Genomic DNA, 17,009 nt, shown 5'->3' with positions numbered 1-17,009 from the left:
GGACAAACATTTTGCACCCAAATCCGTTGAGTAACAAATTTAATGAGTTTCAAATCAGTTTAGTACCAAAAATACCTCAGTATTTTTATGAGATTTTTAAATTTGTATGTCACTGTGGGGCAGATGAAAGTGTGGTCAAATTAAAACAGCTAGTAAAGACAACAGCCATCTGATTAAAAACAATAAAACAAAATTTAAACTAAACAACACCATTGTGCATTGAGGTGATGCAAATGTCTGGCATGATTTTAGTGAATGACTAAGTTGTGTTTATTAGGACTTTTGAAGAATTTACTAAAAAGGGGGATATTAAATGTAGCCTAATTCTCCAATAGTTTTCTTTAAGTGAAACTTTTGCAAAGGATTTTGCATTTCAATTTATTTTGATAAAAGTGAAATGATGTCTCTTTTGCATATTATTCATGGAACACAGTGAAATAGGTGTTAGGGTACTTACAGATCAAGCAACAGATATTATAATGAATGTTATTCAGGCTACACAACTACTGTGTAGTTGTAATATTTCACCCTAAATGAACTTGTCCAGATGTTTGTTTATATCAATATTTCTATTCAAATCAGATAGATGGCAACCAGAGTTAGAATTTTTGAGATGGAACAGACTCACCAGAAGGACTGATTAGCTGACATCTAGCTTCAGACTTTGAGATCTGTCATGTTGTGATTAGGTTTGGTCTCTTTTTTTAATAGGTTCTGCTTTTATCTTGTTATGTCCTTTTGGATGTTTTTTTTTTTCCAAAAAAACACAAACCACAATCTAGAACTGCTTTCATTTCCCATTTATTTAATTCCTTAATTCCTCTACCATTATCTTACACAGCAATTTCTTCAAGCAAAAAATGGTCACAACTGTTCTCCAGTAATTTGTGAATTTGATGAAATTCATGCAAAATTTCATGCAAATATATTGTGCAAGGTATCTAAATCACCTTCATATTGTGACTTGAGATTTGGTGTTTGTGACTTTTGCAATTGTAGTTTGCCATGATTGTCCTACTTATAATTTGCTACTTCATAGTAGCAAGATGTGTTTTCAGTAATTAGCAATTGATTATTATTTTCATGTCAGTAAAATTCAGTTTTATATTGTGTTACATGACACCCATACCATAATTATAATTTATATATTTAAAAAATGAAATTGAAGAACATAAAATCATTTATTTGTATTAAGAAAGCAATTTAGAAAAAAGGCTTACTAAGCAGAGATTTTTTTTATTTCAAAGGCGTATTTTCTGTTATGTAGGGTTTTTTGGGAACCATCAAAATATTACATCATTTAATAAAAATAAATTGTATATGACATTATTATTGTATTTCTTAAATTATTTTTAAGGCACTCAAACAGTGAATTATAAGATGTTTATTGATATGTAATCTTGAAAAATATATGATTTGATGGTACAGTTCATAATCAGACACTAATATGCAGCAAATAAGATCTTATTTTAAAGTAAAAATAATAAAATGGCCTTATAAAGTAAGAACACAGTGTTATTCTGTGTTCTTAAATACGTGTTGGTAGTAGAATGTTATAAAGCAACTAAGTGCCTCTTTTCCACAATTTTATTTAGTTTTATTCATTAAATAAACTACCAAGTTATATATTAAAAACTGCTTGGTTAGTTTATATAAGTAATCCAAAGAAGAAAGACTTCTAATTAATTCAGAAACAAAGGGCCCAAGGTTCCTTGAGAAAATTCAGTTATAAATATAATTATTAATTTATTGATGCATAAATAGTTTTGTCTTTCTGAAGGGAAAGGGAGTTGACAGTGTTGATTATTAGAGTGTCTGGGACCTAGATCTTAAAAATATGTAGAATTACTAATAGCAGTTTCTGGATTGAAGATTTTGCAACACCTTTTTCTTTGTATGTGTGTAGGATTTTTGAGTGATGTCTACTTATTAGTAAACTGAACTTCTTAATAGTCTTTTGTTTTTTGTATACTTAGTTCTTCCTGCCTTCCTCTAAGGGGCCTTTTTCTTTAAGTACGCAGAATTGTTTTTACTGTCCAGTTATTTTTTTCTTAGTATGACTCAATCTTTGTAGCTATGATATTAAAAGAAAATGCAGCAGTGATAATTCTGTAGCTGGTTGTTAGTATCATGGGCTATGTGTGATTCCTGTTTTCTGTAAAACCAAGAATGTAGAATTTAGAAAATATATCTTGGATCAGAATGGTACAAACTATATTTGGCGAGGTTTCTTGTCTATCTACATTGGTGTCTCTTCATCTGTAGTTTCTCTACTATGATCCTCTTTTGTTTTCATTACACATTTATGCAAAATATTTAGAAGAGACTTTCTAAATGATCTGCAGAGGGCAAAATAAATGAATGGGTCTAAGCATGCATTCAAGGAAGTCAACCACAAAGTGGTCTCTTTTATATAAAACAAAATATTCTGGGTTGAACACTGAAAAACATCTCTTGTTTGGCTCAAAGTATAAGGAATTCTAGCAAAATGGAAAGGAACAAAGCAGATAAAAAATACACCAATAATTATGAAAATCTTGATATTCACAGTCTTTTTGTTTGCCTTTCCCAAACGTCTTGTTCTTTTGTAGGAGTTGTACAATTCCTGGCTAATGAGTATGTAGCATACAACTATTATAACCAAATTAATCCAGAAGATAAACTGGCAAATATATGTAACAACTTCATGCCATAATAGTCCTAAGGAAGATTTGAGGTCAGCACATTTCTTCACATTCCCATATGTTGGCTTCTTGTCTGTCAAAATCATGTTTGGGAGGGAAATAGAAAACATGAAAATCCAGATAATTATAGACAATATCTTAGCTGCTGATACTTTGTTAGTTCTTGATGATTTGAAAGGTTTGACAGTCTTCAAATATCGATCAAACGTTATAAGTCCCAAAAAAATAATGCTGATGTACATGGTGAAGTAAAATATGACCTGAGTCACCTTGCAAACAAACCCTCTCAATTTCCAGGAAGTCAGTTTCGCATCACTGAGAATTTTGAATGGAAACGTTAATACCATCAGGATGTCAGAAATCACTATGTTCTTAAGAAAGACAATGAAATTTGATTTGCTGGAGATTTGGAAGAAAACTCCCACAGCCAGGCCATTCATGATTATACCAATAAAGAAGATAATAGTATATAACAAAGGAAAGAGAACTTGATTCATCTTGCTGTCAGTAGTGCAGTTGCTGCTGTTTTCAGGAGGGCTGTATTCCAGTCCCATCGTAGCTTTAATTGCTTTCTACCAAAGCAAAACAAGCACATTAGTCATAAATGTCAGCTATTTTAATTAATGCTTCAATTCAATATTTTTAAACCCTCTCTATATACAAGTAACAGCATGAATAGCTTTTTAATATAGAACTTATGGTATAGAAAGATTTTTCAAAGTGATGAACAAATCACCTTGTGAGCAAAAGACCTGTTTTGAAACGAAGACCTGGGGGGAAGAACAATGTTTCAGACTTCCTTGAAGAAGTTTAAGATGAAGAAATTCTCCCTGCTCCTAGTTTTTCACCACTACTAACAAGCCTGTAAGGAGGTTGGCCTGAGAGCAATGGCCAGAAGTCATTCAGTAAGTTTTTATGATTAAGGGTGGTCTTGACCCTGAGCCAGTTCTAAACCATCACCATCATCATTACACCTCACTGCCTAAGAGGTTGCATGAATTCACCAAAGCACCAGAGGACAGGACAAGAAAAAAATTGTTGGAAATTGAACAAAGAGAGAAGCAACCTGGAATTAAGGAGAAACTTCCTGACAGTAAGGACAATTAACCAGTGGAACAGCTTGCCTCCAGAAATTGTGGGCACTCCATCACTGGAGATTTTTAAGAAGAGGCTAGACAGTCATTTGTCTGAGATGGTATAGATTCTCCTGCTTGAGCGGGAGGCTGGACTAGAAGACCTCCAAGGTCCCTTCCAGCTCTATTCTATTCTAAATGAACTGGGATGCAGCTGCCAGAAATGCCAGCCAGGACTCGGCCATGCTGGTTATGAATTCTAGGAAAATCCAATCCACGTGGGAAGCATTACTTTGGGAAAGGCATTGCTGGAAATAATCTGCATGTTTAGGAATTACAAACATACAAATTCAAAATGAAATTAAATAATCTTGCAAATAAATAATTGGCAATTTAGGTTTACAGTTCTGTAATCCAGAGGATAAGCATATAAAATGGACCCTGTTTCAAGAACCCACATAATTGAGAGTCTAAATGAAAAACTTCAGCCAGTTTTATTGTTATGTTTTCGCTCAGAAAGTAAAATACTCAAATGGAAGAACAATACAATCAAATTGAAGAAATGTCAGTATAGTAAAAAAAAATAAAGACATTATGACTGCAATATCAATGAACTCAGAGACCTTTTAATAGGAATCCTAGTGCTGTATCTCTCTCATCAAACCAAAACAAACAGAAGAAAACACATTTTACTTAGTTCAGGTCAAAAAAATTCCAGCTGTTTTATGTATCTTTACTTTGATAGGCAAATTTAATTAATGCAAGTGTAACTGAGCTTATACAAATACACGTGAATGCTGTTTTGTCCATTTATTTCAAAAAATTAAGACATGTTTATATTTAAGATGCTTCTTAAGTAAATGTTTGAAATCTCAGCATTTTATATATCTTTTCCAAAATTAATGGAAGTAAAATGTGTTTACTTTTAGAAGTTATAGAGTCAATTGTTGTTGGACTTCAGAACAACAGAAATGTCTGTTGTAGCTAGCATTTTACTTTCAACATTACACAATTACAACAGAATATTTTAAAAGATTAAAATGTACATACTGAACTGTTTGCTTCTGGAAATCATAAAGAATGGTCTATTGAATAGAAAGGAAATGCATACTAAAATTACAGTGAAAAATATGAAATTACCTTAAGCACTTGGATTTTCCTTCATTGGAAAATTATTTTTCCTGGAAACAAAGGTTTTCTGATCTGTTTTCCTCTCTTTTTATTTTGCCTTGACTGATTGCTCCAAAATAAGGCTTATATAAAAAAATTCCATCAGCAGAGATCTTTCTTGCAAAACAGAAGTGATAGAACTGGGTGAGTCAGAGCACACATGAGGAAGTAAAGTTACTTTTTTCCTTTAAACAGCTGGAATATAATCAATTAGAAACCAGAGGGAGGTTTCAGTTTTTTTACACTTGCTGTCCTGCATAATCAGAAGGTTTTCTGATTAAGAAAATAAATTAAAATATATTTTATAGCCAATCTCATTATTCCTTTGGATTCAACTAGAAGAGCGCTCATATAAGCTAGTAGAGTCTGGCACTAATCTTTTGATGAAAATCAAATTAAACACTATTTCTGAAAAACAACCAAAAATACTCACTATAATATAATTTAAAAACTTTTTGGCAAGAACCATGCTGGGTAGCTCAACTACATTAATGACATGAATGGCTTAGTAAAAGATAAGAGTACTTCTTTTCAGAATGGATTCAATACTGAATTCTTTGTGCATTTTTTATTATTGTTTTAAGGTGTAATCTTTTGTGCAAACTCATGAACACTGCACAAAGCCCTGTTGATCAGAGTTATGATCTGCTAATATTTTATCACCATCAAGATGAATTTTTAAATTTTCATTGAAATGAAGAAAATCTGTGCATGGTCAACCATTGATTATGTTGGTTAGGATTGTAGGAAGTTGTACCTCTCCTCTCCTCTCCTCTCCTCTCCTCTCCTCTCCTCTCCTCTCCTCTCCTCTCCTCTCCTCTCCTCTCCTCTCCTCATATTCAGTCCTGATTCCTGGTGACTTCATGGATGGATCCATGCAGTTTTCTTGGCAAGATTTCAGAAGTGGTCTTCCATTGCTTTCTTATGCAATCCAAAATAACTCAGCTGGCTCATGTGCTGAAGCAGGACTAAAACCTGTGTTTCCCCACTCCTGTTCTACCATCCTTTCTAGCTATATTATACTCTTCATTGCTTTTAATATGTATGAACTGAACATAAATGTTTACTTGTATATATAGTAGTGATGGTGCTGGATTAGTACCTTTCCCCTGACTATTTTCTGTTCATTTCCTCTTCCACTGTGGTCTTCTATATTGGTTAAAGCATCCTGCAGATTTTGGGAATGTTCTAGGGCAGGGGTCCCCAATACTGGTCCATGGCCTGCTGGCAACTGGGCCATGCAAGTGGTGGATGGGCATGTCAGTGTCCATTTGCACATGTGTGGAATTAGGTTGCAAGTGCAAAACCATCCCCTCCCTGCCCCCACACCACTGCCATTGCCTGTCTACTGCCACCACTCCCAGTCTGCAAAGCCAGACTGCTGTTCTAGGGAAAATAAGGAATTTGCTTAAAATTATGTTTTTCTTATGCCTTTGGTTAAAGTATTGAGTGGATCAGAATTTCCATTACTGCAATAATGTCAAATCCAATATAATAACTATTTTCAAGTAGTTAAATATTTAGGGAGGGTTCTGCCTTTGCTCTTCCAGTACCATGGATGGATCTCTACTTCCATAATTCCCAGACAGTCAGTTCTTCATGGAAAAGCCATGCAGAAGTATTCTCTTATAATAATTCATTAGAGAAGTGATAAGACTTTCTTACTTTATTTATTTCTCAATACCTTTTCTTTCTTTTCTGATTAAAAGGATGAATCATCAAGTCATGAATATAACCAGCGCATAATACTTCTTTACGGAGTTGGAAAGGAACGTGAAGAGGCAAGGCACCAATTAAAGAAGATTACCCGAGATATTCTGAAAATCCTAAATAAGAAAAGCACTTCTGAAATGAGCGGTAATTAACTAGCTGTTGATGTTTATTTTGCAGTGCACAGAACAGCACAATGGTGGATTAAGAAGGGGCATCTTGATAAAGTTTGCAAGTTTTTAATGAGAATTATCTTTCTGAAAAACTATTCTAAAACTGCTGCGAAGCATAACATGTAAACCAATTATAATTAGCTTGCAATTTTTTTCATAGCTAATTTAAAAAACATACACTGTACAAGGATAGACTTTATTACAAGAATTTATTGTATCATTCTGAAGCCACTAATATAACCTTCAAAAGATTGTAAATTGAAAGGCATTTTTTTTTTAAAAAAAGCTGAGGGTTTTCTATACCAGATTGCAAAGTAATTTCATATTCTTTATTCTGAAATATATTTAAATAGAGCTGATTTTTAAATAAAATTTGCTTTTGACATAACATATGACATATGTTTTAGGTGCTGATGAAGGACCAAAAGTCAGGAAGAACAAGCAAGATGTATTTCCAACTTTAGAGACTGTATTTACAAAACTTCAGCAGCTCTCATACTTTGACCAGCATCAAGTGACAAGTCAGGTACTTATAAGCTGCCACTGATGACAGAAATTGCTTTGAAGTTAGAACATAATATAAAATACATGCAGTATAAATTGGAAGTTGTGGAGAGAAAAATGTTCATCACAAGAAAAGAACTGCTAGATGAGTACAATAGGGCTGAATTAATGAAAGCAAATTTGTGTGTGTGTTTCTGGGTATACAAAAAAGGATTAGACTATGAGAAAATGCTAGAAGGTGGATTTTAGGCGAGTGGGTGGTAAAACAAAGAGAACATTTCAGACTAACTAACTAAACTTACTAACTTTTGAATCACATTTAATTGTTAGTTCATCTAGATTACTTTAAATGGCATTTCCCTATGTCATTTTAAATCACAGCTGCTAGGAACTTAGCATCTTGATTCATGCTACAATGATCACTAGAAAATTAGCCCTAGCCTGCATGTTTTGTGAATAACTGAAGGTGCTTGCTTTGATGCCAAACATGAACGAAAAGAGACACAGCAGCATTGCAAGCTTATTTCTGTAATATTTTCATTGTATAAATTCAGACATTCTCACTACATTAAATCTTTATTGTGATGTTGAAACAATTTAAAAAAGTTTAAAACTGTTCTAGGGCTGAGCCAGGAAGAATGTTAGTGCTAGTACATTTTTGTCTTTTTGGACAAAAGATGTAAACTGGAATTTTGTACTGACTGCAAAACTTAACTTGAGGAGAGTATGGCATGTTGGAGGAAGAAACTGCTTAAATTTGGAGGAAGTCATTGTTAAACTTGGTCTGAGTTAAGAGTCATTTTTTCCACTAAATGCCATGAGAAAAACACATAGGACTACACAGTGCTTTTTTTCTAAAAAAAAAAAAAAGTGCCGAAACTCACACACGTCATACAACCCGCCTTGCCTACCCTACAAGGTTCCATCCAAAAAAGGTGCCAGAACTCTGTTCTGGGCGTTCGATGAGAAAAAAAAGACCTGGGACTATAACAGAGTTAGTAATTATGCATGGATATTAGAAAAGTACAAGGAATGATGAATTTCTATTTGCAGAAAAAGAGTGTAGGAATTTTGAAGTTAACTTTAACTTTAAAATCTGCTTTTTAATAAAGTTATTAATTATTATTGTTTTGGGTAGATAGAATTAGGTAACATTTGTATTTATGTTTGTACTTACTAGCAAGAATAAATTTCCCACAAATAGGTGAAGAAAAAGTAGAGTTGTAGATTTGGAAGCAAATAAGAAAGAATAGTTAATCTTCCATATTTAGTGATCAACAATGTAACCTGGTCTGGATTCAGGAGCTGAGCAGGATTAATACTTGAAAACCATTTCTATATTATGTTAGGAAAAATTATAAATGTATCCATTAAATAACCAGGAGTTTAGCTTTATTTGAAAATGTAAAGTAGTAATAATGTGATCTATAGCAAGAAATCTGCTTAATTTCAGAGACTTGATTAGAATTATTTTGTTGCTTTGGAAATAACAAAATGTTATTTCTTAGAATACGACTATTTTATGCTCATCATTTATTTATATTCTTATTGTTTAGATGAGTTTCTAAATATAAACAACTGATTCTTATCTACTGCAAGCATTTTGATTTACACATAAATTTTCCTTAGATCCATCATATACTGCAATGGATATTTATTTATATTTATTTATTTATTTATTTACTATTTTTAAATTGATTTTGTCACATAACTCCAGGCAGTGTTGAAAATATATATTAAAATCTCCTGGCCTACTATAACATAGAATAAAATTCCTGTCTCCCAAGCTTGTTAAAATACAGTATATTAAAAAAGAAATATCAGCAGCTGAATGACCCTTAATTTTTGACAGTTGCTTTCATGCCTTTATAAATTGCAGTAACAAGAGAGCCAAGCACATCCTTGGGAGGAAAGTATAACAAAATATTGGGGCTACTACAGAGAAAGCCTAACTTGGTCTGTTCCCCCATAATAAGTTGTCAAGCAATATAACCATAATAAAATGATTGCAAGACACTGAATATATGAATAACTGAACTTGCCAAGTGATATCTCTTACAAAGAAGCAGAATTTTCAGCACAGTATACATTTTTTCATGCATATATGTATGATTTTGAATCATACTTGGCTCCTGGTGACATTCTAGAGAAGGACCTACAGTTTTCTTTGCAACATTTTTCAGAACTCCTTCCTAGGGCAAAGAGAGAGTGACTGGCCCTAGGTCATTCAGCTGGTTTTCTCCATAAAGCAGAACTAGAATGCACAGTGCTCCCATTTTTTAGCCCAAGGCTATTAACCGATACATCAAACTGATTGTCATTTGAGTTATTTAGACGGAAGTATACATTTCTCTTCACCGTAAAATAATTCTGGGGAAATAAGTGGAATGTCCTCCAGTTTCATATCTGCTCCAAAGAAGATAGGAACATAGTTTATTGTCTCGGGTGGTATTACCTGGAAGTTAATAAATAAATAAACAATAAACAATAAGCATCAATAAACAGAAGCCACGAAAATCTACACTCTAGAAATGAATTCCTTTTAATGCATCCAGCATCCATCTTTTTCCAGAGCTTCAAAGCATCAAATTATTCATGAAGCCTCATTTTCAGATCTTTGTAGAGATTCACTTTCACCTTGGGCTACAATTTTGATCTGAATTAATTTCTCTATAACTTTATACCCCCATCCCACCCCTTACAGTTACGTGTATGTATGCTTGCTAATTCTTTACTGTACTGGTTTCCACAATGCTTCAATTTGCTAATAGGTCTGTTTGTTTTTAAACAGATCTCCAACAATGTTCTGGAGCAGATTACTAGTTTTGCATCAGGAACATCATACCATCTTCCACTAGCTCATCACATAGAATTTATCTTTGATCTAATGGAACCTGCTTTAAATATTAATGGACTTATTGACTTTGCTGTTCAGGTACCTGAAATAAAGTTTATATATACATATTTATTTAAACTATTTTATTCCACCTTTTATACCTTTTAAGAGCACAACAAAATATTTAAAACAATACTTTCAATAATTGGCCAGAGACTTCATAAGTTCCCCTCATTCCATTTTATTAATATGGAAGCCTCTCTCTCTCTCTCTCTCTCTCTCTCTCTCTCATTCTGTCTCTCTCTCTCTCTCTCTCTCATTCTGTCTCTCTCTCTCCCCCCCCTCTCCTGCCGTGTTCCTAGCCAATTTTAAATGCTAGATATTTCATGATCAATAGAATGTTCACTTCCCAATCAGCAGAATCTTATTCTGCATTGCCCACATTAGGATCTTGTAAAATAATTAAATGTTACAAGATGGAAGAAAAGAATTCATACCAAATTCAGCTGGTTAGCTTCAGACACTACAATCCTGGGTACCTGTGTCCATAGGGAGAAAGAGTGGTATCCTAAAAGGCAAGATAGTAGTTGCAGTAGCATGATTAAAGCCCCTCCACTTTGCATGTGCATGTGACATCAACCATATACAAATGTATTGGCCTTTTTTTTTTTTTGCCTTTTCCTGTGAGTGCTAATGGCATTGTGATAGTGACTTTAGCAATACATTTGCAAATGCCAATGTGCATGTGCTACAGTGGCACGATAGCTTATTTCCATTTGCAGCTAAAATAAGGCAAAGTTTCTAGTACCTTTGAAATGGCTTTCACTCCTGAAGTCAGGAAACTACATAGTGTTTAGAGTAATAACTACAATACTACAATCTATCCAATTCTAGTAATACATTTTTTCATGTTAAGAAATATCTAAATCAGATTCACTTCACTTTTGTATAGTCTAATTATTAGAAAATCTTTTTTGAAAGAGAAAGCATAGACGTTTGTTCCAGATATAAAACTTTGAGAGAAAAATCAAAGACTTCTCAGATGAGGGAAGATCCTTGCAAATTACTGACTTGCCTAGGGGTATTTATATTTCTGTCTAAAATCTATTATATCTTTAATGCATCTCTTTGAAGAAAAGGGGATTACAGCACTGTAAGACCATTTATACATCATAGGAAGTCAGAATTATGGCCTTCTAAGTTATAAGTAATGAGTATCAGTATAGAAATGTCAGATCAGTGTGAGGATCTGACACAGCAGTTAGAGTGCAGTACTGCAGGCCACTTTAGCTGACTGTGTTCAGCAGGTCAGCAGTTCAAATCTCACCGGCTCAAGGTTGACTCAGCCTTCCATCCTTCCGAGGTAGGTAAAATGAGGACCCAGATTGTTGGGGACAATGTAAAATATATATATACATTGCTTACTGGTGTACACCGCTTAGAGAGTGCTTGCACTTAAAGCGGTATATAAGTCTCATAAATAAATAAATAAATGATGCTTTCTGACTCCAAGTGCTCATGGGAACATCTAGAACAGTGGTTTTCAACCTGTGGGTCACAACCCTTTTGGGGGTCACACGAGCCTTTCACAGGGGTCGCCAAAGACCATCGGAAAACACATATTTCCGATGGACTTAGGCAGGGCTTGTCAACCACCTTCTCTCCCTCCCCCCTCTGCTCCACCTCACTTGTTTGTGGAAAATATGCTGCTTGACGGCAGTCTGCATGAACTCTACCAAATGTGCCCTGCAGGGGGCGCATGAAGAGCGCAGGCACAGATCAAGGCCCCGCCCTCCCCAGAGGCTCATTGTGCAGCAACCAGATTGACTTCTTCTCGTGCACGGAGGTCAGCGAAGAGAGGCCACCGCAGCACCCAACTCCGGCGCCCGTCAGCTGGCGACCCCCGAACTTACACTTGTCAGCTGGGAGGTCTGACGACGGCTGCTGGTCTCCTTTGCCACCCAGCCTTCCTCGTCTCCTCCGCCCCTCATGTGGAGCCCGCCAGGGCTTGACAGGGAGAGAGGGAAGGAGGAAAGGATTCCTCCTCCTCTCCTAAGCTTCAAAGCACGATCAGCTTCCCAAGGGCGCCACAATCCTCACAAAAGGGGGGGGAGAAGCAAAGGGGGCGAGAAAGCTCGCGGCGGGCTCGAAGGAGCACCTGTCAGCATTGGTGATGAGAAATTCCCCACAAACCCAGGGAAAGGGTGCAGAAAAGAAGCTCCCTTTGGGAGGAAACCGCCACCTTCTTCTCCTTGGCTTTGTGCTCTTCTGTTCCTCAGCAGCCAGGCTGCCAAGCCTCTGCTGGCTGGAACTTCCTTTCCTTCCCTCCCTCTTGGTCTCTTCCTCCTTCCCTCCCTCTCCCATTGTCCCTTCCTTCCTTCCTTCCCTTCGCCTCCCTCTTTGTCCTCCTTCCCTCCCTCTCCCCCTTGTCCCTTCCTTCCTTCCTTCCTTCCTTCCTTCCTTCCTTCCTTCCTTCCTTCCTTCCTTCCTTCCTTCCTTCCTTCCGCCTCCCTCTTTGTCCCTCCTTCCCTCCCTCTTTCCCCTTGTTCCTTCCGTCCTTCCTTCCTTCCCTCTTGTCCAGGATCGGGGCGAGCCTCTACAGCTGATCTGCGCTTCTGCAGCTATAGCTGCTCTCCTTGGTTCCTGCCCAGCAAATTTGCTTGAGCTTTGCTAGAAAACATGCTGCTTGCTAATTTAGCAGAAGCACAAATCAGCTGTAGCCCAGCGCTGATCCTGGAGCTTCTGCTAACTTAGCAAGCGGCATGTCTTTTGGCGAAGCTGAGCAAGTGAGCTGGGCGGAGCTCTCCTCTGTCTCTGCCTATGCATAGGCAGGTTTGCCGGCAGGAAAGCCCCCAGCCACTCTGGCAGCCTATCCCCCTCCCCTTGTCCCTTCCTGGGCACAGAGGAGAGGAGGAAGGAAGGGACGAAGAGGGAGGGAAGTAAGGAACAATGAGAGAGGGAAGGAAGGAACAATGGAAGGGAAGGAAGGAAGGAAGGAAGGGACAAAGAGGGAAGGAAGGAAGGAAAGAAGGAAGGGACAATGGGAGAGAGGGAGGGAAAGAGGAAGAGACTAAGAAGGAGGTGAAGGAAAGGAAGGAAAGAAGGAAGGAAGGGACAATGGGAAAGAGGGAGGGAAGGAGGAAGAGACTAAGCAGGAGGTGAAGGAAAGGAAGGAAGGGAGGGAGGGAGGGAGGAAGGGACAATGGGAGAGAGGGAGGGAAGGAGGAAGAGACTAGGAGGGGAAGGAAAGGAAGAAAAGGGACAATGGGAGAGGGTGGGAAGAAGGAAGAAACTAAGAAGGAGGTGAAGGAAAGGAAGGAAGGAAGGGAAGGAAGGAAGGGACAGTAGGAGAGAGGGAGGGAAGGAGGAAGAGACTAAGAAGGAAGTGAAGGAAAGGAAGGAAAGAAGGAAGGAAGGGACAATGGGAGAGAGGGAGGGAAGGAGGAAGAGACTAAGGGAGGTGAAGGAAAGGAAGGAAAGAAGGAAGGAAGGGACAATGGGAGAGATGGAGGGAAGGAGGAAGAGACTAAGGGAGGTGAAGGAAAGGAAGAAAAGAAGGAAGGAAGGGACAAGGGGAGGGAAGGAAGGCAGGCACCCACCCCAGTCCCATCCCAGAGACCCACAGATTCCCCCCCACAGGCACTCTGCAACCTGAGTGATCAGCTGGCCATGTCCCCTGGCCATTGATCACGTGACCCTGGGACACTGTGAATGTCATAAGTATGAATCAGTTGTCAAGCATCCGAATGTAAATCATATGACCCTGGGGATGCTGCAACAATCATAAGTGTGAAAAATGATCATAATTTGCTTTTTCAGTGCTGTTGTAACTTCTAACAGTCACTAAGCAAATTGTTGTAAGTCGAAGACTACCTATACTGTCCCATTTTTTCCTCTTTTTTTTTGGTCAAGTTTTTGATACCCCCCCGGCCAGCTGGATGGGAGGTTGGGTGTCACCACAACTTGAGAAACTGTATTAAAGGGTCACGGCATTAGGAAGGTTGAAAACCACTGATCTAGAATTATTAATAATATAGATCCATAAAAATCCATGTTACATGAATGGTTTCTTGAACATGCCATTTAGATCAATAATTAAGTTTTTGTTGTTCTTGGTTGAGGTAATATTCTAAATAAACTATGGATACAACTATATGTAAAAGAAGGCCAGGACACTTCATTTAGTGGATTTGATCAAATTATTGTACACTCAGTATCTTTTGATTAGGATTTGATTAGGAAACCAGATTTTTGGCTATGTGAAACCACTCTATATCTACTTAAATAGTTCAGCAATGATAAACAACTACAATGCAACTCTGTAGCATTTAGATTTAGAGAGGAATCCTAAAGTGATATTTAACCTTTTATTTTAGCTGCTGAATGAGCTGAGTGTGGTGGAAGCTGAACTACTACTGAAGTCATCCAGCCTGGCAGGAAATTACACAACCGGACTGTGTGTTTGCATTGTAGCTGTGCTAAGGCATTATCATCCTTGCCTCATTTTGAATCCAGATCAAACTGCTCAGGTTTTTGAAGGGTTTGTAGTGGTAATGTTTTTCAGACACATCTTAGTTTTCTAACATTAGTAGGTTCAGTTTGTAATTTGGATGCAGCATTATTAGAGAGTTTGGTGGGAAATTTACACCATCATGTAATCAGAAAGGCAGAAACTTAATAGAACTTGAAATGCAAATACTCATTATTTTCCCAATCTAATAGATGTTAAAGTGCCTGAAGTAGCCTTATCTCTCGGCTAATAACTTCTTCAAAGATAGGCAGTAATCCGAGAAGGAAGATCTGAATTCTAATTTAATAAATACATTTACAATGTATTGGACAGAATACATCTGCACATGTATGAATTCTTGGTTTTATGTAGTTGAATTCTTTTTTTTTTGTTATTCTATACATGTTATTTTTATTACTTTATTAGTCTTAAAATAAAAAATATATACAAATATTCTTTTTACCACTAGATTAGTGTTAACTAAATTTATTGAAGAGGCATTGTGTTTTATGGTTTTGTGAGATTGATTGACTTGCATATCAGCTCTTAGGTCTTAGAGAGTATCAAATTGTCTATAGTATAGATAGATCCAGGATGGGTATACAGAACCTTATTTTAGGCTAAGGTTGTATCTAGCTTTAAACTTAAGTTCCAGCAAGCCAAGATAAATCTAAAGTTGAATAAATAATAATTAAGTAATTATATACATTTAATTTTATTATTTCATGTGCCCCTGATTATTTTCCTTGTCATCACATTTACATTTATAATTTGCTGGCAACCTTTGGAAGGCTTTACAGTAGAGGGTCACAGATAGTGCCAGGTACATTAGTTGCAGATTCTTCATTTAGTTTGTACACAACTGTATTTCTAGAATTAAATATAAATAAATATTATTCCTTGTCTTAGAAACCCAGAATAGCTTTTAAGACCATATAATTCGATCGTATAGTTTTAAATCATGTGAAAGGGCAATACTGTGACTGACTTCTAATTTTTAATAATGAATTTATCTTCCTATAGATTATGTGGTGTGATCAAACATGTTGTCAATCCATCAGAATGCTCTTCCCCTGAAAGATGTATTTTAGCCTATTTGTATGATCTCTATGGGTCCTGTAGCCATCTTAGAAGCAAATTTGGAGATCTTTTCAGGTTAGTAGTAACTACTTATACTTTGCTTTATATTTCAACTAATGCAATAATCGTTCACCAGTCTGATACCTTTCAGAATTGGAATTAATAAAATCAATCCCAACACATCTGAATAATTACAAAGTATAGAAAATATCATTTAACTGCAGATATACATGCTTTCATTTTGACTTACATAGGCACTTCTACATGAAATGTTTATATGTTTTCAGTTACAATTTCCTATTACTAACATTTTTTTATATTTACCCAGTCTTTCTAAGACATTTTTATATGTATTTTCCTAATACGTATATTTTGTATGCATGTTCTGTTTATGCACAGAATTAATTTAACATAAAAACAGGTTAACTTAAAATTAGCTTTAAAAGAGTTACAAACTTGAAGGAAGGGAGAAAACACCCATATGACTCCCCCCCATAGTAAAGACTAATTCTGATTATTGCTATTTAGTAATAGTAAATTGATTAAATGCATGTTAAACTATGAACTGAGGAAATTTATCCCCATTCCTTAATAGCTTTTAATCATACTTCCCTCTCGCAGTTGCTACTATTGAGCAAGGTACACCTATACTATACCTGTGCATTTGGTTTTTCTTGCCTAAATGTAAAATCTTACTTTTTTCACCATTGAATTTCATTTTATTAGATAGCGCTCAATGTTCCAGTCTGTCAAGATCCTTCTGTATCTTAAGCCTATCTTCTGGAGTGTTGGCTATTCCTGCCAGCTTGGTGTCATCTGCAAATCTGATGAGTTTCCCATCTATCCCCTCATCCAAATCATTGATGAAGATATTGAAGAGCACTGGGCCCAGAACAGAGCCCTGGGGCACCCCACTACACACTTTCCTCCATGTAGATCCAGTTCTATTGAGGACCACACACTGAGTACGGCTGGTCCGCCAGCTACGAATCCATCTGGTGGTGATGCTGTCTAACCCATTTTTCTAACTTATCCAGTAGTAGGTTGTGGTCTACTTCGTCAAATGCCTTACTGAAGTCCAAATAAATTATATCCACAGCATTCCTCTTGTCTACTAATTTTGTCACCTAGTCAAAGAATGCAATAAGATTTGTCTGTTTTTGACAAACCCATGTTGGCTTTTGGTAATGACTTTGTTTGCCTCTGGGTGTTCGCTGTTTTGTTGCTTGATTATCTTTTCCAAGATCTTCCCAGGAGTTGAGGTCAGGC

At 36.5% G+C, this 17,009-nt stretch overlaps 2 protein-coding genes across 8 annotated transcripts in view; one reads left to right on the top strand and one right to left on the bottom strand.

Annotated features, from left to right (window-relative positions):
* MED12L (mediator complex subunit 12L) overlaps window positions 1–17,009 on the top strand; it is a 167,569-nt gene that overhangs the window by 102,588 nt on the left and 47,972 nt on the right. For all 7 annotated transcript variants that reach the window (XM_039357963.1, XM_039357964.1, XM_039357961.1 and 4 more), the window contains 5 exons: window positions 6,637–6,784; window positions 7,218–7,336; window positions 10,106–10,249; window positions 14,527–14,690; window positions 15,684–15,815. In XM_039357963.1, the coding sequence (XP_039213897.1) occupies window positions 6,637–6,784; window positions 7,218–7,336; window positions 10,106–10,249; window positions 14,527–14,690; window positions 15,684–15,815 (707 nt within the window). The remainder of the gene's footprint in view (window positions 1–6,636; window positions 6,785–7,217; window positions 7,337–10,105; window positions 10,250–14,526; window positions 14,691–15,683; window positions 15,816–17,009) is intronic.
* P2RY12 (purinergic receptor P2Y12) lies at window positions 786–5,285 on the bottom strand. Its single transcript, XM_039357976.1, has 2 exons — window positions 4,898–5,285; window positions 786–3,256 (listed from the first exon to the last, which is right to left on the bottom strand). The coding sequence occupies exon 2, from the start codon at window positions 3,236–3,238 to the stop codon at window positions 2,240–2,242; it is 999 nt and encodes a 332-aa protein (XP_039213910.1). The 5' UTR covers window positions 3,239–3,256; window positions 4,898–5,285; the 3' UTR covers window positions 786–2,239.

The sequence above is a fragment of the Crotalus tigris genome, unplaced genomic scaffold (genome assembly GCF_016545835.1).
Source record: "Crotalus tigris isolate CLP2741 ecotype Arizona unplaced genomic scaffold, ASM1654583v1 scf7180000018970.2248101, whole genome shotgun sequence".
Taxonomy (NCBI): Eukaryota; Metazoa; Chordata; class Lepidosauria; order Squamata; family Viperidae; genus Crotalus; species Crotalus tigris.
This window is presented reverse-complemented; position numbering and strand designations above follow the sequence as displayed.

Excerpts from the sequence above, each read along its gene's own strand:
- P2RY12 (XM_039357976.1), bottom strand. The coding sequence starts at position 3,238 with ATGGGACTGGAATACAGCCCTCCTGAAAACAGCAGCAACTGCACTACT.